The sequence below is a fragment of the Physella acuta genome, unplaced genomic scaffold, assembly GCF_028476545.2.
Source record: "Physella acuta isolate Inbredline_101_S28 unplaced genomic scaffold, ASM2847654v3 ptg000264l, whole genome shotgun sequence".
In the NCBI taxonomy this organism is placed as follows: Eukaryota; Metazoa; Mollusca; class Gastropoda; family Physidae; genus Physella; species Physella acuta.
The window spans coordinates 666,032-691,635 of NW_026731783.1; the positions used below are offsets into that span (position 1 = coordinate 666,032).

The 25,604-nt window shown below is 32.8% G+C and overlaps 1 protein-coding gene and 2 pseudogenes across 1 annotated transcript; 2 read left to right on the plus strand and 1 right to left on the minus strand.

Annotated features, from left to right (window-relative positions):
* The first annotated feature begins 1,167 nt into the window (after positions 1–1,167).
* LOC131939063 (26S proteasome non-ATPase regulatory subunit 13-like) lies at positions 1,168–1,935 on the plus strand (annotated as a pseudogene).
* Positions 1,936–12,730: 10,795 nt separating this feature from the next.
* On the plus strand, positions 12,731–14,528 carry LOC131939102 (eukaryotic translation initiation factor 1A, X-chromosomal-like; annotated as a pseudogene).
* An 8,173-nt stretch (positions 14,529–22,701) lies between these two features.
* Positions 22,702–24,057, minus strand: LOC131939100 (uncharacterized). Its single transcript, XM_059297332.1, has one exon. It carries the CDS (start codon positions 23,897–23,899, stop codon positions 23,093–23,095), a length of 807 nt encoding a protein of 268 aa, XP_059153315.1. The 5' UTR covers positions 23,900–24,057; the 3' UTR covers positions 22,702–23,092.
* Positions 24,058–25,604: the final 1,547 nt, after the last annotated feature.

A 25,604-nucleotide genomic window follows, 5' to 3' on the forward strand; every position in this document is an offset into this window, starting at 1 on the left:
GGGTTAATTTTTCAAGATGGCTGCCGTTTTAATAGTTACCAAGATTTTTCCACGATTTTTTTATTAGTGGAAATGCATATGTAGATGTATCGTAATAAAGCTGTAAAGAAATAACTGTTTTCTAACGAGTATTAAAAAAGTTGTTTTTTTTTTTTACCGGAGCCTTCCCCCTTAAGGCACATTCAACGGCAATTTTGAAGGGGGGGGGTTGTAGGCTGAGATGAGACGTCATTTTAGGGGGGAGGGGTCTGACTTTTTGTGACTATATGTGACTAAGGGGAGTGGCGGGAGGGGGGGGGGGGTCGTAATAAAAGCGTTAGGTCATTTATGGATGACCCCTAAAGAAGCAATTTTTTTTTTGCCTTGCTTAAGATGGAAAAACTAATCAATACAAAATGTGATTGAGAGAAAATTTAGACCGGACAATGATATGAACAATCTTATGATCAATAAATGTAGTGGTAAAAGATTTGCAGTATGACTTAAAGGTAAATACGTCATAGATATATTTATGTATACTCGTAGTGACTAAGCCTCGTACAAACTATAAGTAACCATAACATAATCGTTTTGATAACTCTATCATATATTTAGGTGTAAAAAGAAAAATTTAAAAACTAAAACTGTTGTATAAAAAAGTATGAAGTGTGCATTCTATCATATTCCTAACAATAATAAACCGCACTAGATAGTAACAAAACAAATAATAGAATCAACTGTTCTATTCAAGTGCTACAAAATTCTATACACAATTAACAATTCAATCTTATTAATTTATTTGTAATGAACATATTTAAAATCAAATTCAAACTCAGTATAAAATATAACATTGGGACACTACTACATACATGTTCGTAACATATTATGTGGGTCGGCGTAAAAATACATTGCGTGACTGTAAACACGTGTATGTCATTTAATAAACTTTAATTAAATACATTATAAGATAATAACTTCTAGAATGTTCTTTATTTTGTAAATATGTTGTTATAGACGGGTGTTATTTCAAGCAGTTGACATTGAACATTACTACAACGTCATATTATGCCAACTCAGTGTTTCAATATTCATGGCGGTAAGCTACATACAGATTAGGTTGTATATGGTTGTACCATATTAGGCAAGAGCTTTGTAATTCTAATAATGCAATAAAAATGAACGGGTAAAATGTATCTCCAGAATAAAGAATTCCCTCCAGTGAAGACCCTAATGGAAGAGTGAGATAAGATTTTAAATGATATAGATGGAGTGACCACAGTACATGGACGCTTCTATGAACTAACGAGCAACTATCATAAACTAATGAGCAACCATGCTCAGTTCTATCAAAAGGCCCTTAGGTTCTTAGGTTGCATATATCTGATAGACACGCCAATAGCCGATCAAGCAAAGAAAACTTTTAATATTGGTTTAGCAGCTGTAATAGACGAGGGTGTATACAATTTTGGTGGGCTCCTTGCCCATGATAACTTGGCATCCTTGAAGGGCACAGATAAAGAATGGCTGGTTGATCTTCTGTATGCCTTTAACAGCGGAGATATTGACAAATTCATAGGACTGAAGGTAAAATGGTCTACTCAGCCGGATCTGAAAGTCAATGAACTTGTAACTAGGAAACAAGATCAATCTGTTATGTTTGGTGGAGATGACATTCCAAAGGCCAGCAACAGATACACAACGGACATTTGATAGTATTGCCCAGACTGTCAAAATTAACAAAAAATCTGGTTGAGCTGTTAGTCATGAAAGCTGTGAGGCTTGGGTTAGTGAGAGAATCTATTGATGAAATAGAACAGAAATATCACATGACATGGTTACAGCCTAAAGGATCGCAAACAGATTTCCGGCATGCAGAATCGCCTTGAGTTGTTTGGAAAAGATATTGGCTTGATGGAACGCTTGGTACAAACAGCTACTTATGCTATTCTCAAATAATTATTGAGGCAGTAGCCTATTGCATTTTTTCTTCTTTTTTTTTTACTCTATTTGGTTTAGATCGATTTTTTTTTGATTAACCATAAACAACTGCAAGTATATAAGTATAAATAAAGCTAGGTTGCTTTATTATATGTAAAGAACTAATAGTCAGTTATGATTGTAAGTTTTGATACTTGTCAAGGAAATATATAATTTGGTCACTTATCATTTGATTAAATGCTCGTGAAATACATTACAATTTAAATAATAAAAAAAAAAGTTTATTTTGACAAAGGAACAATTAACATAAGGGACAGTCGTAATGGTCAATACAATTATGTTCACCAGTGTGACTTGTTGGGATTAAAATGCATAACATGTTGTCTTCAATCGACGTATAATATGTTGTCTACACTCGACACATAACATGTTGTCTTTAATCGACACATAACATGTTGTCTTCAATCGACATATATGTTATCTACACTCGACACATAACATGTTGTCTTTAATCGACACATAACCTGTTGTCTATATTAGACACAGAGAGTAACATGTTGGTGTGAGGGGATAGGTTTTGGTGCAGTCTATCAAATGCAATTTATTTGATTGTGTATGTGTGTGTGTGTGGGCGTGACACATTGAAGTGTGATGGAAAATAGATTTTTTTTCGAACGGACTCATTGCAGTTGTGTTTTATTTTCAACTGTATTAAATAACACTGTCAGTTATCTAGTACCAGTGAAGTTTGAAGACATTCATTAAATTGAAATGATTTTAAACTTAGTGACATGATTTAATATACACCAGACACACTGACAGACAAACAGACAACCAAGCATGCTCCGTATCTGCATCTTTACTTAAATCTATATATAAGCCATTGGTTAAAAAATATTGACTTTCTGAATTATAATACATGAAAGATAGCTCCAACGTTTAGTGAAATATTGAGTGCAATATTTGTGGAGTACATAATTTCATATATATATATATATATATATATATATATATATATATATATATATATATATATATATATATATATATATATATATATATATATATATATATATATATATATATATATATATGTTTTTTCTAACATTTTGTAATTTATCGAGAGTAGAAAATTAACCACACGTACATGAAAACAAAAACTTTTTTAAAACATTCTTTCATTTTTTTTTTAACTTCAAACTTTGACTTTCAATTAAATAAAACGTAAATGAAAACACATAATTAAGTTGCGTCTCTTCATTTATTTGACTGAAGTAAATCGGTGCACCGAAATGGTTCATTTTACAATTTAAACCACAGTTGTTAGTTAATTCGCGTTTTTAATCGACAAGTTTTGATCTTTGAGTTTATGACTGTCAGATTCTGATAATAAAGTAAATTGTATAAAAAAAATAGCCATCATGTAGAGAATAGTGGCACTGGCAGCAATATTATCCAACACTTATTAAAACATATTTCTCCACATTCTAAAGATAGTTCTGCACAACCTTAGCCATACATTCCCCCGTGTAGCTACCCATGTCTAGGGAAGTTAAGAAAAAACGTGTAACGGGTAGCTCATCATCTGGTGAAACATACCTCACAATCACAGTCAGCTAATCAATTTTCGTCCGTTTTTACGGTTCTTTAATCACACATGGTTTATTCTTAATTAGTCAAATAAAAAGAAATAATAACATGCAGTAACGTCTATTCCTGATTCTCTTGTTTGGCTAGAAAGAAAATGATTTGCTGTTTGTTATTGATCTGCTCTGCTTGTTGGCAGTCTATTGTTGAGTCATTTTGGGGCTTGTTTTTTTTAATATCACTTTTTAATACAAAACTAAACTTGCATATCAGTTGCAATTTATTTAATTTAAACTGTACAAGGGAGATAACTATAGGGAACGTGCATAATAATCGCTATCTTATTCGTTATAATAAAGAATTAAAACGCTTTATGAGAAAATACGGATAAATTTTAGTAATCTACTTTATTTCTTTAAAACTGTGAAGATTATGAAGTAGCATGCTTATTTTAAATTTAAAAAGTATATAATATTATATTTTAAAACATTGATCTTTGCGCATACATGTTTCTGAAAAATGCAAAACATGACATTCAACGACGTTTAGACCTCTTTCATTACTTGGGAAACAATTTTTTTTTCAGAGAAAATATTAACCTGTACAATGTATCGATATGATTATGTCATAATCATAACTAGGAAAGCAAGGGTCTCACATAGACGTTGTCAGGATCGTGTGATATACTGGTAGGCAAACCGTACAGTACATATTCATTTAGTCAATGTTGATGTTACATCTGTTACATCGTCACCATCAAGTCGGCCAGCTTGCTATTTTGTTATTTTTTTTTTAAATTAAGTAAACATACAATTCTATACAAAATTATCTTACATTACATTATATCTACTTATATAATTATACGTTACTCTTGCTGAAATGTGAAGATCAGCCAGTCTACATCTATTATTAGCAAATCCTAAATGTTGTTATAAGACTAATATATTCTGACAGACTGAAGTTAAATATAGGCCTACACATAGCGTGTCGTCCGCGTTATAGAAAGCCGAATACATATGTTGTAGTTGATGCGAACATAGTTTTCTGGGGGAATATGTATACCAGTGTCCGATAATAGAATCTTCTTTAAAAAAGGGGTGTTAGGTTACTGGTAGTTAACTAAATCCACACATTGCTGGCTAATGTCAATGCTAACCCTGTCCCTAACTCTAACCCCAACCCTAGTCCTACCATACGCCTGACCCTAATTTCAAACCATAAAATTAGTGGAGGTTATAATTCTACTAACAACCCAACACACGTATTTTATTATTGGACATCAGTATCTAAAATCATCCGTTTCATGTAACATCGACAAGTTTTGTTATAACAATAAGTGTAAGCATATACACTACGTTGTATCAAAAGCAGATTACATATATGTGATTTGTCACATACAATTTCTATTTTTTTTCGAAAATCTAAGGGAAACATCACCGATTAAATAATGCTTTTAGAAGCATCAGAATGAAACGCATATTACAAATAAGCGAAATCAATATTTATAAAAACATGTAGCCTCGTGGGGATAAGTTTGACCGTGAATGAAATATTACTTTTATTTATAACTAATACATTAATTTACTTTTAAGTCATAGTTTTTAATTATTTTTTATTAACGGTAAAAATTGTTTGTATTCCATTATTAAACTTAATTTTTCTGTTGTTATGTTTTATTATTTTATTTCTAACATAATCAATTAATTAAAAAGTGTAATTATAAGATATATTATATATTTTTTTCGCAGATATCATCAAGCATGGTAAATATTTAGAACTCTCTTCCCTTGATATGTAAATTTGGACGGCGGGTGTTGGTAAATAATTATTTTAATAGCAAAACAAAATAATTTTTAAAAATATTAATTTCTACTGCAATTTTCAGTGAGTTAGCTTAGACAATTTGCAGCATACCCGCCTCATTGATCGTGTGTCTCAATAGCTTTAGACGTATCAGTATATTTCCAAATGTATCTTTAAACATTTGAGCATAATACAAGAACAATTAAAAAAATTGACTATGTATCTTTAAAACATTAAAATTAAAACAAAATAAACACCCACACAGGTCAGCAATTCGGGTGGTATTATTTATGTAGTTGTTCTCTTCCCGGGTTTTTTAGTTACTTTATTAAAACCATAACAAAAACAACAACACAAATACCATTACGTGTGCCGTGAGAAAGTAGAACAAAACATGTTACAGATGTTCTAGAATCTAGAGAGATGTGTACAAAACGAGAGCAGTGATTCTTAACCTGGTTTAAATATCTAATTCATAAAAAAAGGTGACATTTGTTTTACAGAGCCATTATAGTGAGACTCTCCTAGTTCATTCAAACCAAAACCTTAGACAATTGTCTATCAACTTTTACTGTCTAGAGTAAATCATGAAAAAGCTATCATCTTTAAATTAGCCGTAGGTCAGTTTGGCAATCATATAAAGCTAGAAACAACACATTATACGCAACCATTTCTACATATCTGTTTTGGATAGCTATATAATTCCCACATATAGAGTTACATTGAACTTAAATTAGTCCGCTCCAATTTGGCGAATTTAACCCGTTTTATAAAAAAAAATATTTTAAAAAAAATCGTGTTCAATCAGAGGCGTAGCGAGGGGTGGGCGGTAAGGACCGCACCGGGTGACACCATTTAGGGGGGTGACACCAAGGCAAAAAATAGCAAAATTTAAAGAGAAAAACTTGATGGGGGGTTGCAAATCGAAAGTTTGAGGGGGGGGGTGCAAATCAAAAGTTTTAGGGTGGGGGGGGGGGGTGCAAATCGAAATTTTAAAAGTTTGTCCCCGGGAAGGGTCGTTATGCCTCTGGGGGGTGATACCATTAAGTGCCGCACCGGGTGACACCCGACCTCGCTACGCCACTGTTTTCAATACTAGTAAATTACATGTGAAATTATTGTTATTAACTAAAATATTCAATCATGATAGATAATTATATTTTTTACTATTTTAATTTTTAACGAAAATTAATATCTACCAATCACTTACCATTTGTTATTCAGCAACAATTGCAGGTAGATAACCAACATATTTGTATAACCAACTGCATTAATAAATAGTTTAAACAATAGTAAGAAGTAATCGAAGAATTATTACTGTGATAAAATAGAAAATGCGTATTAATTAATTAATTTATGTATTTATTTATTTTTTTTTTTTAAATGTGTGTATTCGATAGAATGACATTATTTAAAACGCTGATAAAAATATTCGGTGTTTTTGTAATTGTTTTAATATATGCGGTAAATTAAGCTTAAGCGATTTTTAGGTCCATTTGAAATTTGCTAATCTAAGATTTTTAAGCTTTACTAACAATTGGATTTTCTCAGTGCAGGCGATATCACTATTAAGAAGGGTTCGGCGAATGCGCATATGAAATTGGTGGGGTTGGGTACCGTCAAAAAAGTTGATAATTTTTGTTCTAGCTAAACTAAAATGTATGTCATTTTGTTGATCTAAAAAATTAATTGCTGTGCGTTTTTTCAATATCTATCGCCTGAATCGATCAATAAGTTTAGATTTGAAGTGACTAACAATTGTTACCCGGCACAGTTATTTGAGTGAATATTGTTAGCCTTTATAAAACCATAAGTCATTTTGTAATTATTTCACAAGTATTATAAACAATCAATTTTGGTTGAAACATGAGCTTTCTGGCAACAATACTTTGGAGCCATTTAGAACCAGCTGTTCAAGCCTATTGTTTCTTTTTCATTCCATTGCATTAACACATTGTAGAGAAGCGTTAGAAGTTGTTGCAGAACAGTGCCGAGTGTAGACAACAGGTTATGTGTCGAGTGTAGACAACATGTTATGTGTCGAGTGTAGACAACAGGTTATGTGTCGAGTGTAGACAACATGTTATGTGTCGAGTGTAGACAGCATGTTATGTGTCGAGTGTAGACAACAGGTTATGTGTCGAGTGTAGACAACAGGTTATGTGTCGAGTGTAGACAACATGTTATGTGTCGAGTGTAGACAGCATGTTATGTGTCGAGTGTAGACAACAGGTTATGTGTCGAGTGTAGACAACAGGTTATGTGTCGAGTGTAGACAACATGTTATGTGTCGAGTGTAGACAACATGTTATGTGTCGAGTGTAGACAACAGGTTATGTGTCGAGTGTAGACAACATGTTATGTGTCGAGTGTAGACAACAGGTTATGTGTCGAGTGTAGACAACAGGTTATGTGTCGAGTGTAGACAACAGGTTATGTGTCGAGTGTAGACAGCATGTTATGTGTCGAGCGTAGACAACAGGTTATGTGTCGAGTGTAGACAACATGTTATGTGTCGAGTGTAGACAACAGGTTATGTGTCGAGTGTAGACAACAGGTTATGTGTCGAGTGTAGACAACAGGTTATGTGTCGAATGTAGACAACAGGTTATGTGTCGAGTGTAGACAACAGGTTATGTGTCGAGTGTAGACAACATGTTATGTGTCGAGTGTAGACAACAGGTTATGTGTCCAGTGTAGACAACAGGTTATGTATTTTAATCCCAACAGTCATACTGGTCAAAATAAATGTATTGATCATTACAACTGTTCTCTATGATAACCGATTTTTTTTGTCATAATGAACTTTAAAAAAAGTCATTTCAATTATAATTTATTTTACGGGCATTTAAACAAATGATAAGTGACTAAATTAAATTATTTCTCTTACAACGTATCTAAACTTACAATCATAAGTGACTATTGTTTCTTTACATATAATATAGCAATCTACCTTTATTTATAATTATATAATTGCGATTAGTTATGGTTAATGAAAAATAAAGCAATTTAAAACGAATAAAATACAAAAAAATGAAGGTAAAATGCAAAAATGCTTTAACAATAATTTGAGAATATCATTAGCGGTTGTTAGTATCAGGCATTCCTTTCATGACTAACAGCTCAACCATCCTTCAAGGATGTCAAGATATCATGGGCAAGGAGCTCACCAAAATTGTATACACCCTCGCCTATTACAGCTGCCAAAACAATATTAAAAGCCCTCTCTACCTGCTCGGTTTTTGGTATGTCTATCAGATCTGTACAGCCTAAGAACCTAAGGGCCTTTTGATAGTACTGAGTATGGTTGCTCATTAGTTTATGATAGTTGCTCGTTAGTTCATAGAAGCGTCCATGTACTGTGGTCACTCCATCTATATCATGGAAAATCTTCTCTCACTCTTCCATTAGGGTCTTCACTGGAGGGAATTCTGTATTCCGGAGATAGATTTTACCCATTGTAGTCATACACAAAACATTTGACTTCTTCACTGGCTTTAACTTTCTCTTTCATTTTCTCAAGAAATTATATGGCTTGTTTTGGATCTGGTAAAAAACACTGGTATAAACACAAAGCTCAGCCAGAGAGGGGGGGGTGATTATGTGCTTAAAGTCGGACAGGGTATTTACATACAGCCGTAGTATTCCATCTCCTTTTCAAAAGGTTTCTTACAAATTACACAAACCTTAGAATTGATGCCATATTTTTTGTTGTATAACTCTTGAGTCCCCATTCAGTAAAAACATCATCCGTACTTTCCTTTGTTGTTCTGCTAGATAACCAGCTACGTTAGGTATGATTGATATGTTTCTATAATCTATTATTTCTATCGTCCACAGATATTTCTTTCTTTCTGTGACAGCATTTGACGTTAACATACTAGGACGCAAGTCTCATCGTAAATTGAACCGACCTAATCTGTTGTCTTTGATAAATGTATAACTCATAGCCACTTATGATTAATTTAGTCACCACTTATTTAAAGACACATATAAAAATAAAGATAGACATGTATCCGTGTATCGAAATATCCTCTTGATAATTTAATAGTATGCAACTATCGGCCTTTTTTAGTATTTAAAAATAAAAGTAAATGACATCAATTGCAGTAGAAGTCAAATTTTCAATTAGAGCCCTTGATATGTTTTGGAATAAGACGGTAGTGTATTGGAAACATTCATTTTTATTGCAGTATTATAATTAAGTATTAAAAAACCGAGTTGGCATAAACAGACGTTATATTAATGTTCCATGTCAACTGCTTGAAATAACACATTATTAGGCGACCTGACATATACCAGATTATGCTGTCATAAGTTGACGTGAAATGTAATTATATATGTAAACCATATGTTTTATTTATAATTATAAAGCTCGATTTTAGTTAATCAATCAGTAATTAACACGCCTTCAATTAGACCAATCAGTAAAACAGAAAGCTTGTCTCTATATACAATCACTGTTTCTGGCAATAATATAAAGCTTATTAACACGAAAAATATGATAGTATAGACAGCGGTAGCTTATCCAAACTGGTACCCTTGGCTATAACAACATGTTTGCAAAATAAAGAACAATCTAGAAGTCATTCGTGTATAATATATTTAATTAAAGGACAGACACGAGTCAACAGTCACATAATGTTTTTCTAGGCCGACCCACATAATTTGTGGCGAAAATGTTTGTAATAGTTTTTCAATGTTACATGTTGAATAGAACATGTGATTATATTGTTTGGTTTGTTTCTATGTGTTTTATTATTGTTATGAAGATATTTAGAGATATGATAGAATGCGTACTATATTTTTTTGACACAACAGTTATAGATTTTAAATTTGTCTTTTTACACATGAATACATGATAGAGTTAGCAAAACGATTGTGTTATGGTTACGTATAGTTTGTACGAGGCCTAGACATTACGAGTATACATAAATACATGTATGACGTATTTACCTTTCAGTGATTACTGTAAATCTTTAACGTTTGAGGGATAACTTTAGATTTTACCAATACATTTTTTAATCATATTATTATTCATCTCATTGTCCGTTCTAAATTTTCTCTCAATACGTTTTGTAATTATTAAATTTTCCACTTAAGTAAGGCAAAAAAAATGATTCTTTAGGGGTCATCCATAAATGACCTAACGGTTTTTTTTTACGATTTTTACCTCCCTTCCCTGCCACTCCCCTTAGTCACAAAAAGACAGATCCCCATACAATGACGTCACACATCAGCCTACAACCCCCCCCCCCCCTCCCCTCAAAACTTCCGTTGTATGTTCCTTAAAACAGTTATATTTTCCCATTTCTTGTCTGAACTCTGTCAACATAAAGTGTTTTAATTAATTTTTATTACAATTTATTAAAACATTTTTTGACTATAAACAACAGCTAAAATTCGTTTCTAGCATTGCTTTTTACAATGCAAAAAAGCCCCCTCCCCCTCATCACACATTGTCGCAAAATTACGGACCCCCTTTTTCCTCCTTAGAGTCAGTGGCGGAACTAGAAAAAAGGGGCCACTCCGCAAAAAAAAAATTTTAGCCCTCCCCCCCATATAAATATATAGGCCTATATATGTACACAGCATACGAACATAGGATACTTATTCATGCTGGCCTGTTCGTGTTATGAGAAATACGTGGGTTTTATTTAATTAAAACAAATTACAACATCATGTCATGAGTGTAAGTGCATTAGTCTGTTTTGTGAAAATTAGTTTTATATTATCTCTGCCATAAGTCGTTTAGCACGATAACGGTCAAAATAATATAAAACATGAAAGCTTTCTGTAAATAATGGTGTCTCGTGTCATGTTTATTGTCATGTTTTTTTGTATTTATTTTATTAATTTTAAATACATTTTATTTTTATACTGTGTCATTCTTTAGTAAATAATTTATAAACAAATAATAGTAAAGAGAAGTAATTGCGTTTTAATTTATTTAGTACAAATCTATTGAAAAGAGGCTTATGAGCATCACTATTTGACTATTTTAAAAAGGGAAATAAGTCATGGAAGTGGTTTGAACGTTTGCTTATCTTTGATAAGTTTCATTGTAGGAGAAAGAGGACTCGGCTTTCACAGTGGTTTAAAAACGAAGGAAAAATGTGCGTGGGGTGGTGTATATAGAATAAAGATAATCCAACCGCAGCTACGGTAATCTTTTTTACAAAACAAACATTAAGTCAAAAATGCAAGAACATTTTTTTTAACTATAACACTTTTTTTTTTCATGGTCGGCCTTCGGCCCCTAAATGGCGTGGTCCCCCACGCATTGCGGGATCTGGCGGCACTGTAGTTCCGCCCCTGCTTAGAGTGTGATGTCATATATGGACACCCCTAACGCGATATAATTTTCTTCTCAATAAGATTATGACAAATTCAGAAAAAAAAAACATTAATTAATTTCGATTGCCCGAACGCCGTTTGCTGGAGGCCATTTTACCAAAACGTATTTGCGATAAACTCATTCTTAAGCGTTGCGGTGTTTCACAGTTTAAAATAAAAATAAAAATAAAAATAATTAATAACGCAATTTAAACGTTATACACATATTTTACAGTTATACCATTACAATTAACATTTCATACTGTATTGGTTAGAGTTCTAAATCAGAAAGATTATGGCTGGAACAAAATGTGAGTTTTTTTTTTTTTTTTTTTTTTTTTTTTATTTAAATACATATATGCCAAAGACCTTTACCATTTTTTATATGGAAAAAAATTACAAGGGAGACAACGCAAAGCAAATTACTAGCGGGTGGGTTTTTGTAAATTTCAGAAAGATATATTTTTAAAGAAATGGTCACAGTATAAATTATCAAACACAGTTTTTAAGTACTTTAGAAAATATTTAAAAAATCAGTAGTCACTGTAATATTCATTAAAAGTCGTTCATGCTTTAAAATTTGAAAACAGTCACTTTAATGTATACATTTTTCTAAGACAAACAATTTATTCAGCATAATCAATATTCAGCCGTTATTTCCAGTCGGGAAACAATTATTTTATAAATAATACACTCATATCAGTAGTACATATCTGCCAAAGACCTTTGCCATTTTTATATGGAGAAAAAATTACAAGGGAGCCAACGCAAAGCAAATTACTAGCCGGTCGGTTTTTTTTGTAAATTTTACAAATATATATTTTTTTTTTCAAAAATGGTCACAGTATAAATTATTGCACACAGTTTTTAGAGGTTTTAGAAAATATTAAAAGTTAGTTGTCACGCTAATATGCATTAAAAATATTTCATGTTATAAAATTGAAAACAGTGACTTTAATGTATATTTTTTTCTAAGACACGCAATTTATTCAGCTTATTCAATACTCACGAGACGCATTTCTGTCCGGAAATAATTATTTTAGCAACAATACATTCATAGATAAATCTAAACACACTGACTTAATGGATGCCTTAAAATAAAGGAAAGGGAGGTAAAAACAGGAGAATGGGTAAAAATGAGAATGAAAATGAGAAAAGAGAGTTGATCTTCAAAGAAGAGGGTCAGGAGTATGCCCAAGTGACACAAATGTTAAGCAATGTCAGACTTGAAGCAATGTGTTTTGATGGAGTCAAAAGGTTATGTAACATCAGAGGCAAGCTAAGGAAGAAGGTTTGGATCAATGGTGGTGATGTCTGTGTCTATGGTAGCTAATGAGTTTTGTGGTTGCTAGGTTTGGATCAATGGTGGTGATGTCTGTGTCTATGGTAGCTAATGAGTTTTGTGGTTGCTAGGTTTGGATCAATGGTGGTGATGTTTGTATCAATGGTAGCTAATGAGTTTTGTGGTTGCTAGGTTTGGATCAATGGTGGTGATGTTTGTATCAATGGTAGCTAATGAGTTTTGTGGTTGCTAGGTTTGGATCAATGGTGGTGATGTCTGTAACTATGGTAGCTAATGAGTTTTGTGGTTGCTAGGTTTGGATCAATGGTGGTGATGTTTGTATCAATGGTAGCTAATGAGTTTTGTGGTTGCTAGGTTTGGATCAATGGTGGTGATGTCTGTAACTATGGTAGCTAATGAGTTTTGTGGTTGCTAGGTTTGGATCAATGGTGGTGATGTTTGTATCAATGGTAGCTAATGAGTTTTGTGGTTGCTAGGTTTGGATCAATGGTGGTGATGTTTGTATCAATGGTAGCTAATGAGTTTTGTGGGTGCTAGGTTTGGATCAACGGTGGTGATGTCTGTAACTATGGTAGCTAATGAGTGTTGTGGTTGCTAGGTTTGGATCAATGGTGATGATGTTTGTATCAATGGTAGCTAATGAGTTTTGTGGTTGCTAGGTTTGGATCAATGGTGGTGATATTTGTATCAATGGTAGCTAATGAGTTTTGTGGTTGCTAGGTTTGGATCAATGGTGGTGATGTCTGTAACTATGGTAGCTAATGAGTTTTGTGGTTGCTAGGTTTGGATCAATGGTGGTGATGTTTGTATCAATGGTAGCTAATGAGTTTTGTGGGTGCTAGGTTTGGATCAATGGTGGTGATGTCTGTAACTATGGTAGCTAATGAGTTTTGTGGGTGCTAGGTTTGGATCAATGGTGGTGATGTTTGTATCAATGGTAGCTAATGAGTTTTGTGGGTGCTAGGTTTGGATCAATGGTGGTGATGTCTGTAACTATGGTAGCTAATGAGTTTTGTGGTTGCTAGGTTTGGATCAATGGTGGTGATGTCTGTAACTATGGTAGCTAATGAGTTTTGTGGGTGCTAGGTTTGGATCAATGGTGGTGACATTATCTTGCTGGGTCTCAGAGACTACCAGGACACCAAAGCTGATGTGATCTTAAAATATACAGCTGATGAGGCTCGTAATTGAAGGCATACGGAGAATTGCCAGACTCAGCTAAAATCAATGAGAACACCTTTGAGGATGAAATTGATGAGAACATCACTTTCGATGGTTTTGATGATGATGACGACGACGATAACATTGACGAGATCTAGCAGTCAGTGTATAGTTGTTTTAGATATTCTTTTGTCAGTCACTTCACCATAGCGGATTACAACTTGGCACATCTTGCGCAATTTTAATAAGTATTTTCTGTCATCATTCACATGTTGTTTTTGTTTTATGTTTGTACATTTGTCTTTAACTGAATGGTTCAATTGACAGTTTTAAAACCATAAATTAACAATTTTACAGATAGGAATGTTTATACCTAATTTATTATAGCAGAAAAATATGTATTCTTATGAAACTCGTTTTAATTAAAAAGTTATATTGGAATATTTTTCCATCTATGTTAGACTAGGCAGAGAATCGAAATTATCTGCGCAAATAATTTAAAGTAACGGCCATGTGACAATTATTTATTATCAAAAAAGTTTTTTTATCACATATACTCTCATACAACTAGTTGTAGTAGTGTATCTTTCTTCTTTACTACATTTTCTCTACTCCTAATGGAAGTTTTTCTATGGGCAGTTGTTTGATAAAAATATCCAGAAGTGGTCAGGGTTTTTAAAATAAAATTTCTAAATAAACTTGTGAATTATTACTTTACAATTTGTTACTTACTGTAGGCCTATAGTATATCTAGCGAGGTAGATCTTTGGTTGTTACATGGGACTGGTGTCCCTCAACTGATGGCATTGTAATTGTACAAGAGATGGAATGAGCTTCTAAAAATAGGGAAGTTCTAATAATACTTTTGATTGTTGAAATAGAACAGCACAGATATTGCATTTTGATATTTTTAATCAATTTCTCGTTTAAAACTAATTTTTTCTTTATATGTTGGGGTTGATTAAAAACAGGTACTGTAATATTATTGGGGTTTATTAAAACATGTACAGATGTAAAAAAAAAAAAACCAAAACAAAACTTTTGCTGCAACAAGAAAATGGATGTCTGGCTAGTAACCTGAAACACTTTAAAACAAAAGTTTGTACATATGACATGCAAGGTGTATTTAATAAAGTATTAAAATGTTCAAAAAAAAAAAAAAAAAAAAAAAAAAAAAAAAAAATTAACAATAATACATTCATATAAGCTATAATTCTAATTCTCAGCCAATAACACCCTTAGGGCAGGGGTCGGCAACCTTTTGCGACGGAAGAGCCAGAAGCTACAATTTACAAAATTGCCAGTTTTTAAATCTTTTAATAAAAAGAATTAAGTAAATACATTTGATTTATGATTTGAAATACATAGCGACAAATATGAAGTCATATTGATTCATATAAAAACATACATATGTTTCGCACAAAAGTGTTTTAGCTAGCTCTACTATGATAATATTAGTAATCGTATACTATAACTATATAACTATCCCAATACACTTTAGAAGCCAATAACTTTTTTTTTTCTTTAAGAAAACCACTGGCCTAGTCTGTGTCTCACACGGCCTACTTCGACTAACTGGTTTGTATATCGGTTTGCTTATAGTGCATCCGTCGCTTCTGTCCTTTGTTTCGCACAGGGCTTATCTCCCGCTCTACCTGTACCAAAAGTCCGATAAAAGGCTCAACCGTAGGAAACTAATAACTAAAATACGTCACTCCTTTCAAATTAATGCATACGGACAGGTATATGAATGTATTTGGAATAAAATAATATTCCCCATTCAACAATATTCGAAAAAAATAAATAACATACAATACATCTTTATAAACTAAATAAAAACACAATCACGCTTTTTTGCAAAATCATAAAGCCTACTGAAATTTTTATAATATCGTATAATTCGAATTCTAAATACGTAATTGTTATATTATTTTGTATAGTCTTTAATTTAGTATTTTCTTACTGATGTACATTTTAGTTTTATTTGTGTGTATCTATCATACTTTAACAACACAGTCAGGTATGTGTTGTTGATTTACCTTGTACTTGTATTATTATACTTGAAAAAAAGTTCATCAAATGTGTTTGCCTTAGGAGTAATTTCAGTTTTCATCATCAGCTTATGAGGACTGATACAGATGACTGATACATATTTGCAATAGCAATACTTCTCTGACATGTGCTTTCCATCTAAGAAGAGTTATTTATACCCAATACAAAAAAAGCCTCATTTTAAAATTACAATTTTTTTTTAAACCTAAAAATGCAAATATGTAATTAAATTTAGATAAAAAAATATAATTTTCACCGATTCAGATAACATTCGTAGCATTGATTGAACCAACGATTTATTATAAGTACAATTACTCATAAAAAAGTATCAATGTTACATGTTTTAAAACACGGAGCGTTATTATATTTATTTAGAAGTGCTGCATTAAATATGTGCACTCTTTTTCTATAAATTTACAGTTTTAATCATATTCTTTTATAAAACAGTAGCGAATGTAGTTATTTCTGCCCGTAAGTGATGTATATTATTTAATTGATTTTGACTAAGATAATTATTTAAAGGTTGTTTTCCCTTACCAAACTATAAAACAAAACATGAAGTGATTTAAAAAAAAATTGGTTTAAATGAAATACGTTTTACATAATTAACAACTAAGTGATGATCAACTATGTAATCACGGCGTTTATATTGTTGCTAGTTTTTAGACGATTTTGAAGTTTCAAAAATTAATATGATTGACAATTTAAAAAACGATAAAAATTGTCTCATTTTACACAATATTATAACACCACTGTTATTTATATTACTTTATTTTATTTCCAAATTTATTCCAGAAAAAGTTATTTTGTTAATACTACAAAAGCCAAATCCACACAATACATTGATTAGCCTGATTCGGTTTTTACGACTATCTTAGCCCATATCCTCTCTCCACAGAATAGCAGATTACTATTTAATACATTATTTAAAATAAGGCGGCTTCAAATTAGGTGTGTTTAATATAATGTTTAAATAAATAATTGCCCAAATCAAATAACATTGTTTATCACATACACCACACATGAATGCCATACGGCAGACCCGTAATACATTACAAGACACAAGTAACATAATCTTAAGTACTAGTAATTCATGACACGACATATATATGTAAAACGTATTATTGTTATATTTGAGTACGCTATTTCCAAATTATAAGACGCATCTCAATTGATTGTATTAAATCTATTAAGAGGTCATACAACCAGTAATGGCGATCTAAAACAATTTAAATGTTACACCCCCCCGCTCAGTCCTCACCCAGTCCACACGTGTCACGTGTCATCAACCAACACCACCCCGCACATCTGATGCTAACGTCCATAAAAAACGTGTTGGAGCCTTAAAAGAAATTCTTTTGTTTAACTAATTTTTAACTAATTTTTAACAGACTGAATTTAGTGAATTGTATTTGGGGTAAAATGTGTGTGATAGTTGGATACCTGGCCATCGGGAGTGAATGACTAAAGGGGTGAATGTAGGGCTATATTACTGAAATGAACTGTTAGAACTTGAAATGTATTCAGTATTATTCATATGATTTGTATCTTTTTGTATTCATACACTTTAAGTATAAGTACTGTATCAAACGGTGGATGTTTGATTACTGAAATGAACTGTATTCATTGTGGATTTAACTACTCTAAATACAGAAATAAAGTTGTGAAATGAACTGTATTCATTGTGGATTTAACTACTCTAAATAAAGAAATAAAGTTGTGAAATGAACTGTATTCATTGTGGATTTAACTACTCTAAATAAAGTTGTGAAATGAACTGTATTTATTGTGGATTTAACTACTCTAAATAAAGCTTTGAAATGAACTGTATTCATTGTGGATTTAACTACTCTAAATAAAGTTGTGAAATGAACCAGCAGTTTATCGTCTGTCTTTAAAGAACGAAAAACTCACAATAACAACTAGTTGTCACTAAAACAACAAATTGTTACATAATTCAATAACACGTAAGGTGTACCTTGTAGCGCCATTAATTAATACTTTATTATAATTTCCAATTGTATATAAACATATCAAATGGGTGATACATATATATATATATATATATATATATATATATATATATATATATATATATATATATATATATATATATATATATATATATATATATATATATATATATATATATATGTTACGGTCAAAGCCCGAAGTGCGGCCAAACCCCGGATTGGCCGGCCAATGCGCGGATTGGCCGGCTCTCTTGGCCAAAGCCCGAAGAACTTAGAACTAAGATCGTATTTCGTACATTGGCCGGCCAATGCGCGCACTGGCCGGGACGTACTGGCCAAAGTCCGAAGTACTTAAACTTGACAGCGTATTTTGTACATTGGCCGGCCAATGCGCGCATTGGCCGTGATGTCCTGGCCAATGTTGTATCTAGACTAAGTTGTGATCGCGTTTTAATTATTCTGGGTGCGGTTTCATTGTGAGTAACGTATTGTTTAGCTCTTGTTTGTATAGCATTCTATATGCAAGGCGACATGGGCCGTCAGACCAGGAGACAGACATAGCAGATGGCTGTCAAAAGAAAAAAAATGTAAATCCATGTTAGTTTAATATATGGGCTACAACTGTATGTGACAGCCTCCTCCATGATGACGAGGTGAGACAATCATCAAAGAACAAAAGACAGTCGGCGTCACCGACCACGTGCAACAAGACGGAACGTTCAAAAGACTTTTCCGCGTTCCTAGATGTTCAAAACATGATGATGACATGGATGCAAACAAATGAATCAGCTCATTGGGCTGAGAGTCTCAAATTCATTCAATTTATGAAAAATCGTTCTTTTCATCAAGGAATCCAACAATCACCATACGAAGCCTTGTTTGGATGCAAAGCAAAAGTGGGACTTAGCAATTCAAATCTACTAAGAGAGGCTCTCAATAAAATAGCTACTGAGGAAGATCTTGAGAACATTGAACAAGAAATGGAGGTTGCCATAAATGCAACTACATCCTCAGCTCACACATCTACTGCCGTGGCGGAACGTCCAGACCAGTTGCGTGACAATAATGTGGCCAACAGATTCTGTATAGTTTGTGAAAAACATTGTAGTGCAGCATATTCTTGTGGATCCTGTGGCAAAGATGTCCATGCTATTTGTGGAATACCCAATGAAGCAGACGAAGGGTACGGAGGGAACATTACCTGCAGATTGTGTCACAACAAACAAGACATCATGGAACACAGGTCAGCAGCTCATAATGGCTTGCAAAATCAAGGTGCTAAGATGCTTAAAACATCAAATACAAAATTTAAAGATGGTGAAGTGGGTGACAATGTACGCATCCGTGTTCCAGATGTTGACAGAGGTCGCGGTGATCCCCGAAGCGTGATTGCAGTTGTCATGAGCGTCGAGGGCGGTTTCTACAAATTAGGAACCGAACATGGTGTTCTAAAACAACTGTATGCTAGAAGTGAGTTTTCAATTCTTCACGAAAAACTGCTCTTATTGTCGTCAGTTGGCACTGAGGAAAAATCACTACGAACCATCGCATCTTCATCGCATCTTCACAATCATTGACTGGGGGCCAAGGCTACACTCGCTGCAATTGCACAACCAAGTGTGCAACAAATCGCTGCCATAAAAGTTCAACTTGTTGTAACAAATGATAATATTGATTGATTGAGACTATAGTACAATACAAAAACTGAATGTTTCTGTCATTTACTTTAATTAATAATCAATAAAGACTTAATTTCATGATCCTACCGGCATAAAAAAAAACCAAAATCTGCTCATGATCTTCTAATTAAGACTTTGGCCGGTCCACCATGGCCAGTCCGCGGACTGGCCGGCCAAAGGCCGAAATCAAGAGCTATTTCAGACTTTGGCCGGTCCACAATGGCCAGTCTGCGGATTGGCCGGCCAAAGGCCGAAATGAAGCAAAGTTTCGGACTTTGGCCGACCTATGGGAGGCGATATTGGCCAATGCGCGGATTGGCCGGCCAATCCTAGCATTGGCCGACTTCGGGCTTTGACCGTAACATATATATATATATATATATATAAAACAAAACAACTAAGATTTAAAATTAATTTAATTTTTAACACACGCGATAATTACGGTTTCATCTGTACTATCTTTATTTTATGTAAGGAGTCTACATTTTATTACGTTTAAAAAAAGGCAAAATAAAATGGTTAATGTAAAATGTCAAAGCAACAGTAAACTGTTTCGATATTCCTTACATGTTGTTACGCTTATTTCTTTTAAAGTTTATGACATTAGTAGACTACTATACTATAACAGACCACAGTGAGAGATACACATAACCTGTCATAAGGATCTACGATTTTGATATAATACTTATATGGATGAAGGGTCCCACTTATATTTTTTGCATAGGGGCCCACAAATCCTAGCTACGCCACGGGGCGTATGCAGTGCATAATTTACCTATAAACTGTTCATGAGATAATTGTAGCAGTCATAATTACTCAGTCACATCATGGTTTACCTTTCAAATCGGACAGTGAACCAATTTGTTCTAATCTTCTAATGACTTTTTTAAGCTTAAAATATATATTACTATTGCCATTTCTTATTTCGAAGAAAATGTGAAGGGAGATAAGTCAATAAAGCAAACAAAGCTATTTATTTTATTAAATTTAAAAATTATAAATTTTAAATTTTAAAAAAATAGCGAAATACAAATAAATTTAAAAACAGTGACTTGAATGTATGCTTTTTTTAAAGACAAGTGATAAATTCTGATTTATTTTGTTGTACATGTTATATAGTGGTCGATTATGAAATACATTTTAACGTTAGTACATTTATTAAACACTAGTTATAAAACAATAACCCCCATTGACCTGTCACGTGTGATGGTCAGCTGACCAAGCTCTAAGAGATGGTCAGTCTGATCTGAAAGATAAACATTATATAACTTAGTAATTATGACTTCCACATCTTATCAAAAGTACTTTCGTATTGTATTTATCTGACGATTTGAATAACTATTCAATAGTGGCACTTTAAAAACTGGGAATTTTGTAAATTGTAGCTTTTGGCTCTTCCGTCGCAAGAGGTTGCCGACCCCTGCCCTAGTGGGGTTATTGGCTGAGAAAAAGTATCATAGCTTATATGAATATATTATCGTTTAGTTTTTTTTTTTTTTTATATATTTTAAGTGTTTAATGTTTAACACAAAAAATAGTTTTGTCATTATCAATGCATAATCTTAAATAAAGACAACATTCAATAACAAATAAAGATGATAATAACATTATGAATGATTGAGCTAAAAGTTACTATGCTAATGTGAAGAATAAATTAGGATGTCCTTATTGTAAGGAATTATAAGACTATTCAAAGTAAAAGTATTTTTAAACCAGTACTTAAAACAAATTTAAATTAATTTTTTTAATGGCTCATTGGGGAAGAAGAGAGAAAAGCAGTCACTTAAACACCATCACCTAACAAATAAAAGTATACAATATATATAAATGACATTCAATGCACAGAAGCAAATTTTTCAAGTCAATAACATGAGATTATGTGGAGTCTGTCTCACTCTCCAGTGTAACACATTAAATATACCTGGCCTATTGTAATAGTAATAGGAGAAAAATATTATGCAGATATAAAAATCAGTTGTTATCACAGAAATAAAAATCTTAACACCTACCTACAACACACTAACAATAACAATTTACTTTTTAGTAGGCTAAATGTTTTTTTTATAATCATTCATATTTTATGCTTTCAGTGTAACTGTAAGTGAAATTGTATCAACCTTATTTAACTTCTGTAAATAAATGTAAACAATAAGACTTTACTTGCTTGTAACATTGAAACATTAGTTATTTTTTAAATGTATTTTATTTTTTGGTACCACTGAAAATGTGACATTCTGGCTGATTAAAAAAAAACGTTATTCTAAAATATAATAATTATTTCTTCTTACATGTACTTTCTATTCAAGAAAAATCTCTATAAAATGACTAAAATACATTTTAGGTCAAGCTTTGAATGACACGGTTTTGTTTCAGTGTTTCTTGACGACCAGCCAGTTGGCTCTCCACTTTGTCAGCAAGTCCTGGGTTGGTAAAATATTCTGCAGCAAATTCTCTAATGCTTTCTGGTCGCTTTGTGAGGACATCACTTTAAACTCCAGCAATCAAACACTCTACTTCAGGGTGATCTCTTAAATATTTTTCATTGCCAATTCTTGTTTTCACCTTAAATTGATTAAGGTCCGCTAGCTGAGCATGACTTAAGCCACCAAGATCATCATGTCCACCTAAATCATGTTTTTCCATCCCATGGGGAGGTCCATGTTTAGGCTGGTTGGACATTTTGAGAAAATTGTTAATTTTTTTTTTTTTTTTGCAGTTTCAGAAATTTATTTTCCCATAGTTATTTCTTGATAACACTACTTACACATGCAAATTTTAACATCAATTTTTTACATCTCGTAACAAAATATTAAGCAGTATGTGCAGTGCGACATAATAATATCTTATTGAAATAGTGAAACAGTATGAAGAATATTTTTTTTATGGCTACCACAATATTGATAAAATTTACAGAATGTACATTTATTTTAGACAAAAATACATGCGATTCTATGAACCTTTAAGTAGTTTAAAGACTATTGTTATTAGAATGACAAGCTTGGTTGATAACTTACTAATTAGATAGAGTGCAGGTTTGTGAGTTTATTGTGTGCTGGGTTTTGACCAGGTTGAAATATATAGTTTTGGTTAAACTACTGAAACACAAGGAAAGAAATACAAATGTATGTCTTTTACATAAAGTTTATATCACTGGCTTTATCAAGCTCTATCTAACCTGTAGAAATACAGAATACACAAAAAAAATCTACATTATTTTCTAATATTGTGCAGCTTCAAAAACCTGAGTGTATTTGAATATTATTATTAGCCTGATTCTTTCATCAACTTATCTTCCAAGGTAGGTTTTCCAGGTGACTGATCCATGCTGTAAGGGTAGTTTGTGTTGGGGGCTTGACATCTTTAACTGTAATTTCATTGCTGGGGCCCATAATGCTTTCCAATGTAATATCACCCTCAGCAGGGTATTGTGGGGGAACAGTTAGTGTACACACAACACTGCAGCTATTCTTCACCATCAGATAGAGAAGATTTTTCTCAGGTATCCAGTCAATTGCATGCTTTTTTCTCAACTGCTGAATCTCAGTGATTAATGGAACCTGAGACGACCAAAGAGTTTTCAGCTCCAAAATAAGTTTATGAACGTCTTTGTCAGCCAGAGCAGCTTCAATGATGGATTCTGACCCACAGATCACTTGGTTAGTCTTGGCGTTGGTCAGCTGAAGAAAACCTAGGTGATCCTCACACACCTCCAACAAGACAATCAGTCGTGATTTGTCACTTGAAGATTCCTCCTCAATTTTCTCAAGTGGGGACAGAAATTCCACCTGCACATTCTTCTCATCTTTAACCTGGCAGCGAATACCTGATAAGTTTACAACATCTTCCAGTCTTGCTTGTATTTTAGTTAAACATGAATTCCACGTTGCCTCTTCCTTTTTTGTTTCAATAATTTCACGTCGTTGACGCTGCAAGTTATTTTCTATTCTACCGAGCCTGTCTTGCAGTAAATCATGTTGTCTGGTCACAGACTGTAGGAGCAGCTTAACCTTTTCAGCGTCTGTTTTAACATCATCGCTGAGGGTCTGAATGTTTACAGCACTTACTAAAGATGGATTTTTCTCTCTCATTTTAACATACTTTTTTTCCAACTGACATTTCTTTTCAGACAATAAGGTCAGCTTTTCTTTCAGTGTATCAATCGCTTATGTTGCCAGTTTAGCAGTTGCTTCCAATTCACTTTTTCTCTTGTTATACAGTGATACAGCTTTATTCAAAGGCTCATCTAATTCAGGCATTTGAAAGTTGTTGACCAGTGTTCCATTGGTTTGTTAACTTCAGACATTAAAAACAAGGATGCTAAAAGTTCTAAATACTTTGATTTCATTTCTGTCTTTTTCTTTTTGGCATCATGCAGAGCTGTGGCCAGTCAGACTGACTTGGTAAACCATAATACTTGGAGCATTTGTTAGTAGCCTCAGCATACAGCTTCTCAGCTTCGCTTAAAATCTCTGATTCCATTTTAAATTCCCCGCATCAGCCAAAACAGTCCAGATTTTTTTTTATTCATTAAACATTATTGACAATCGGACAACTAGAGTCACCCAGTATTGATTGGACTGGTTGAATCTCAATTATTAAAAACAATATGCATTCAAGTTAAAGTTTTATTAATTATATAACCTAATACGTTTTTATATAAAATTTAGCTTTTTTGCTTAATTTTTTAATATTTTCTAAAACTTAATAACTGTACATATTTATTTTATTAGTAATATGCCTATTTCTGAAGAATATGTTATTAAAGTTTTTATAATAGATAGCTCTATTAGTTTGATTGATTGGTCTCCCTTTACCTTTTCTATGTAATAAGAAATGGCTATTGTAATATGTATTTTAAGTTAAAAAAAAGGCCATTTAGTTTTTGACAGTATCTAAACTGTTTGAGAACTCTCATCAATACAGAATAAAATTTTTAATTTCCAGATAAAACAGTTTGTAATATTTATAACGTTAAATGCGTATTATTTTTTGTTTGTTTTTGTTTCACTGTGAAACACACTGCAACGCCAATTTTAAGGAGTTTATCGTATTCGGGGCATGTCTTACGACACTAAGAAAACGGGGTTTGTTCAAGTCCATTGAGAACAAAATGAGCTCAGGTTAAGCTGCAACTTTTTTTTTTTGTTTTTTGCTGAGCTCAAAAGGGGAGCAACGATTATGACGGAAGTAAATTAAGAGACAATTAAACCAAAATTGTTTTGGAAAAGTCTATGGTTATACATCAAACGTCACATATGTACAGTATTTGTGAATGGTATTACGCTGTTTTTATATTTAAGCACAGCTGTAATGGCTAGACCTCGTTAAAACTACAAACATTGCATAATTGTATTGTTAACTTTAACATATAAGTTTATGCATACACATTTAAGTATTATAACACTTTTATCAAAATAGAATACAAATAGATATGGCTAACTATTTTTCATGTTTCAGCAATGGACTTTATAATTATACAAAACAAACAGCAAGTTGACCGACCTGATGGTGACGATGTAACAGATGTAACATCAACATTTACTAAATGAACCTCTACTAGACGGTTTACCTTCCAGTATATCACACGATCCTGACAACGTTTATGTTAGACCCTTGCCAGACATATGCTGGGACCGGTAGAGACACAGTTCTAGTAATCCGGTGAAATAGCCATTAAGATTAGAACACAATGGTTAATTATCTGATTGGTAAGGTAAACCATGATATGACTGAGTAATTATGACTGTCGCGATAGTTTGTACGTTAACCATGCACTTCATACATCATTACTTT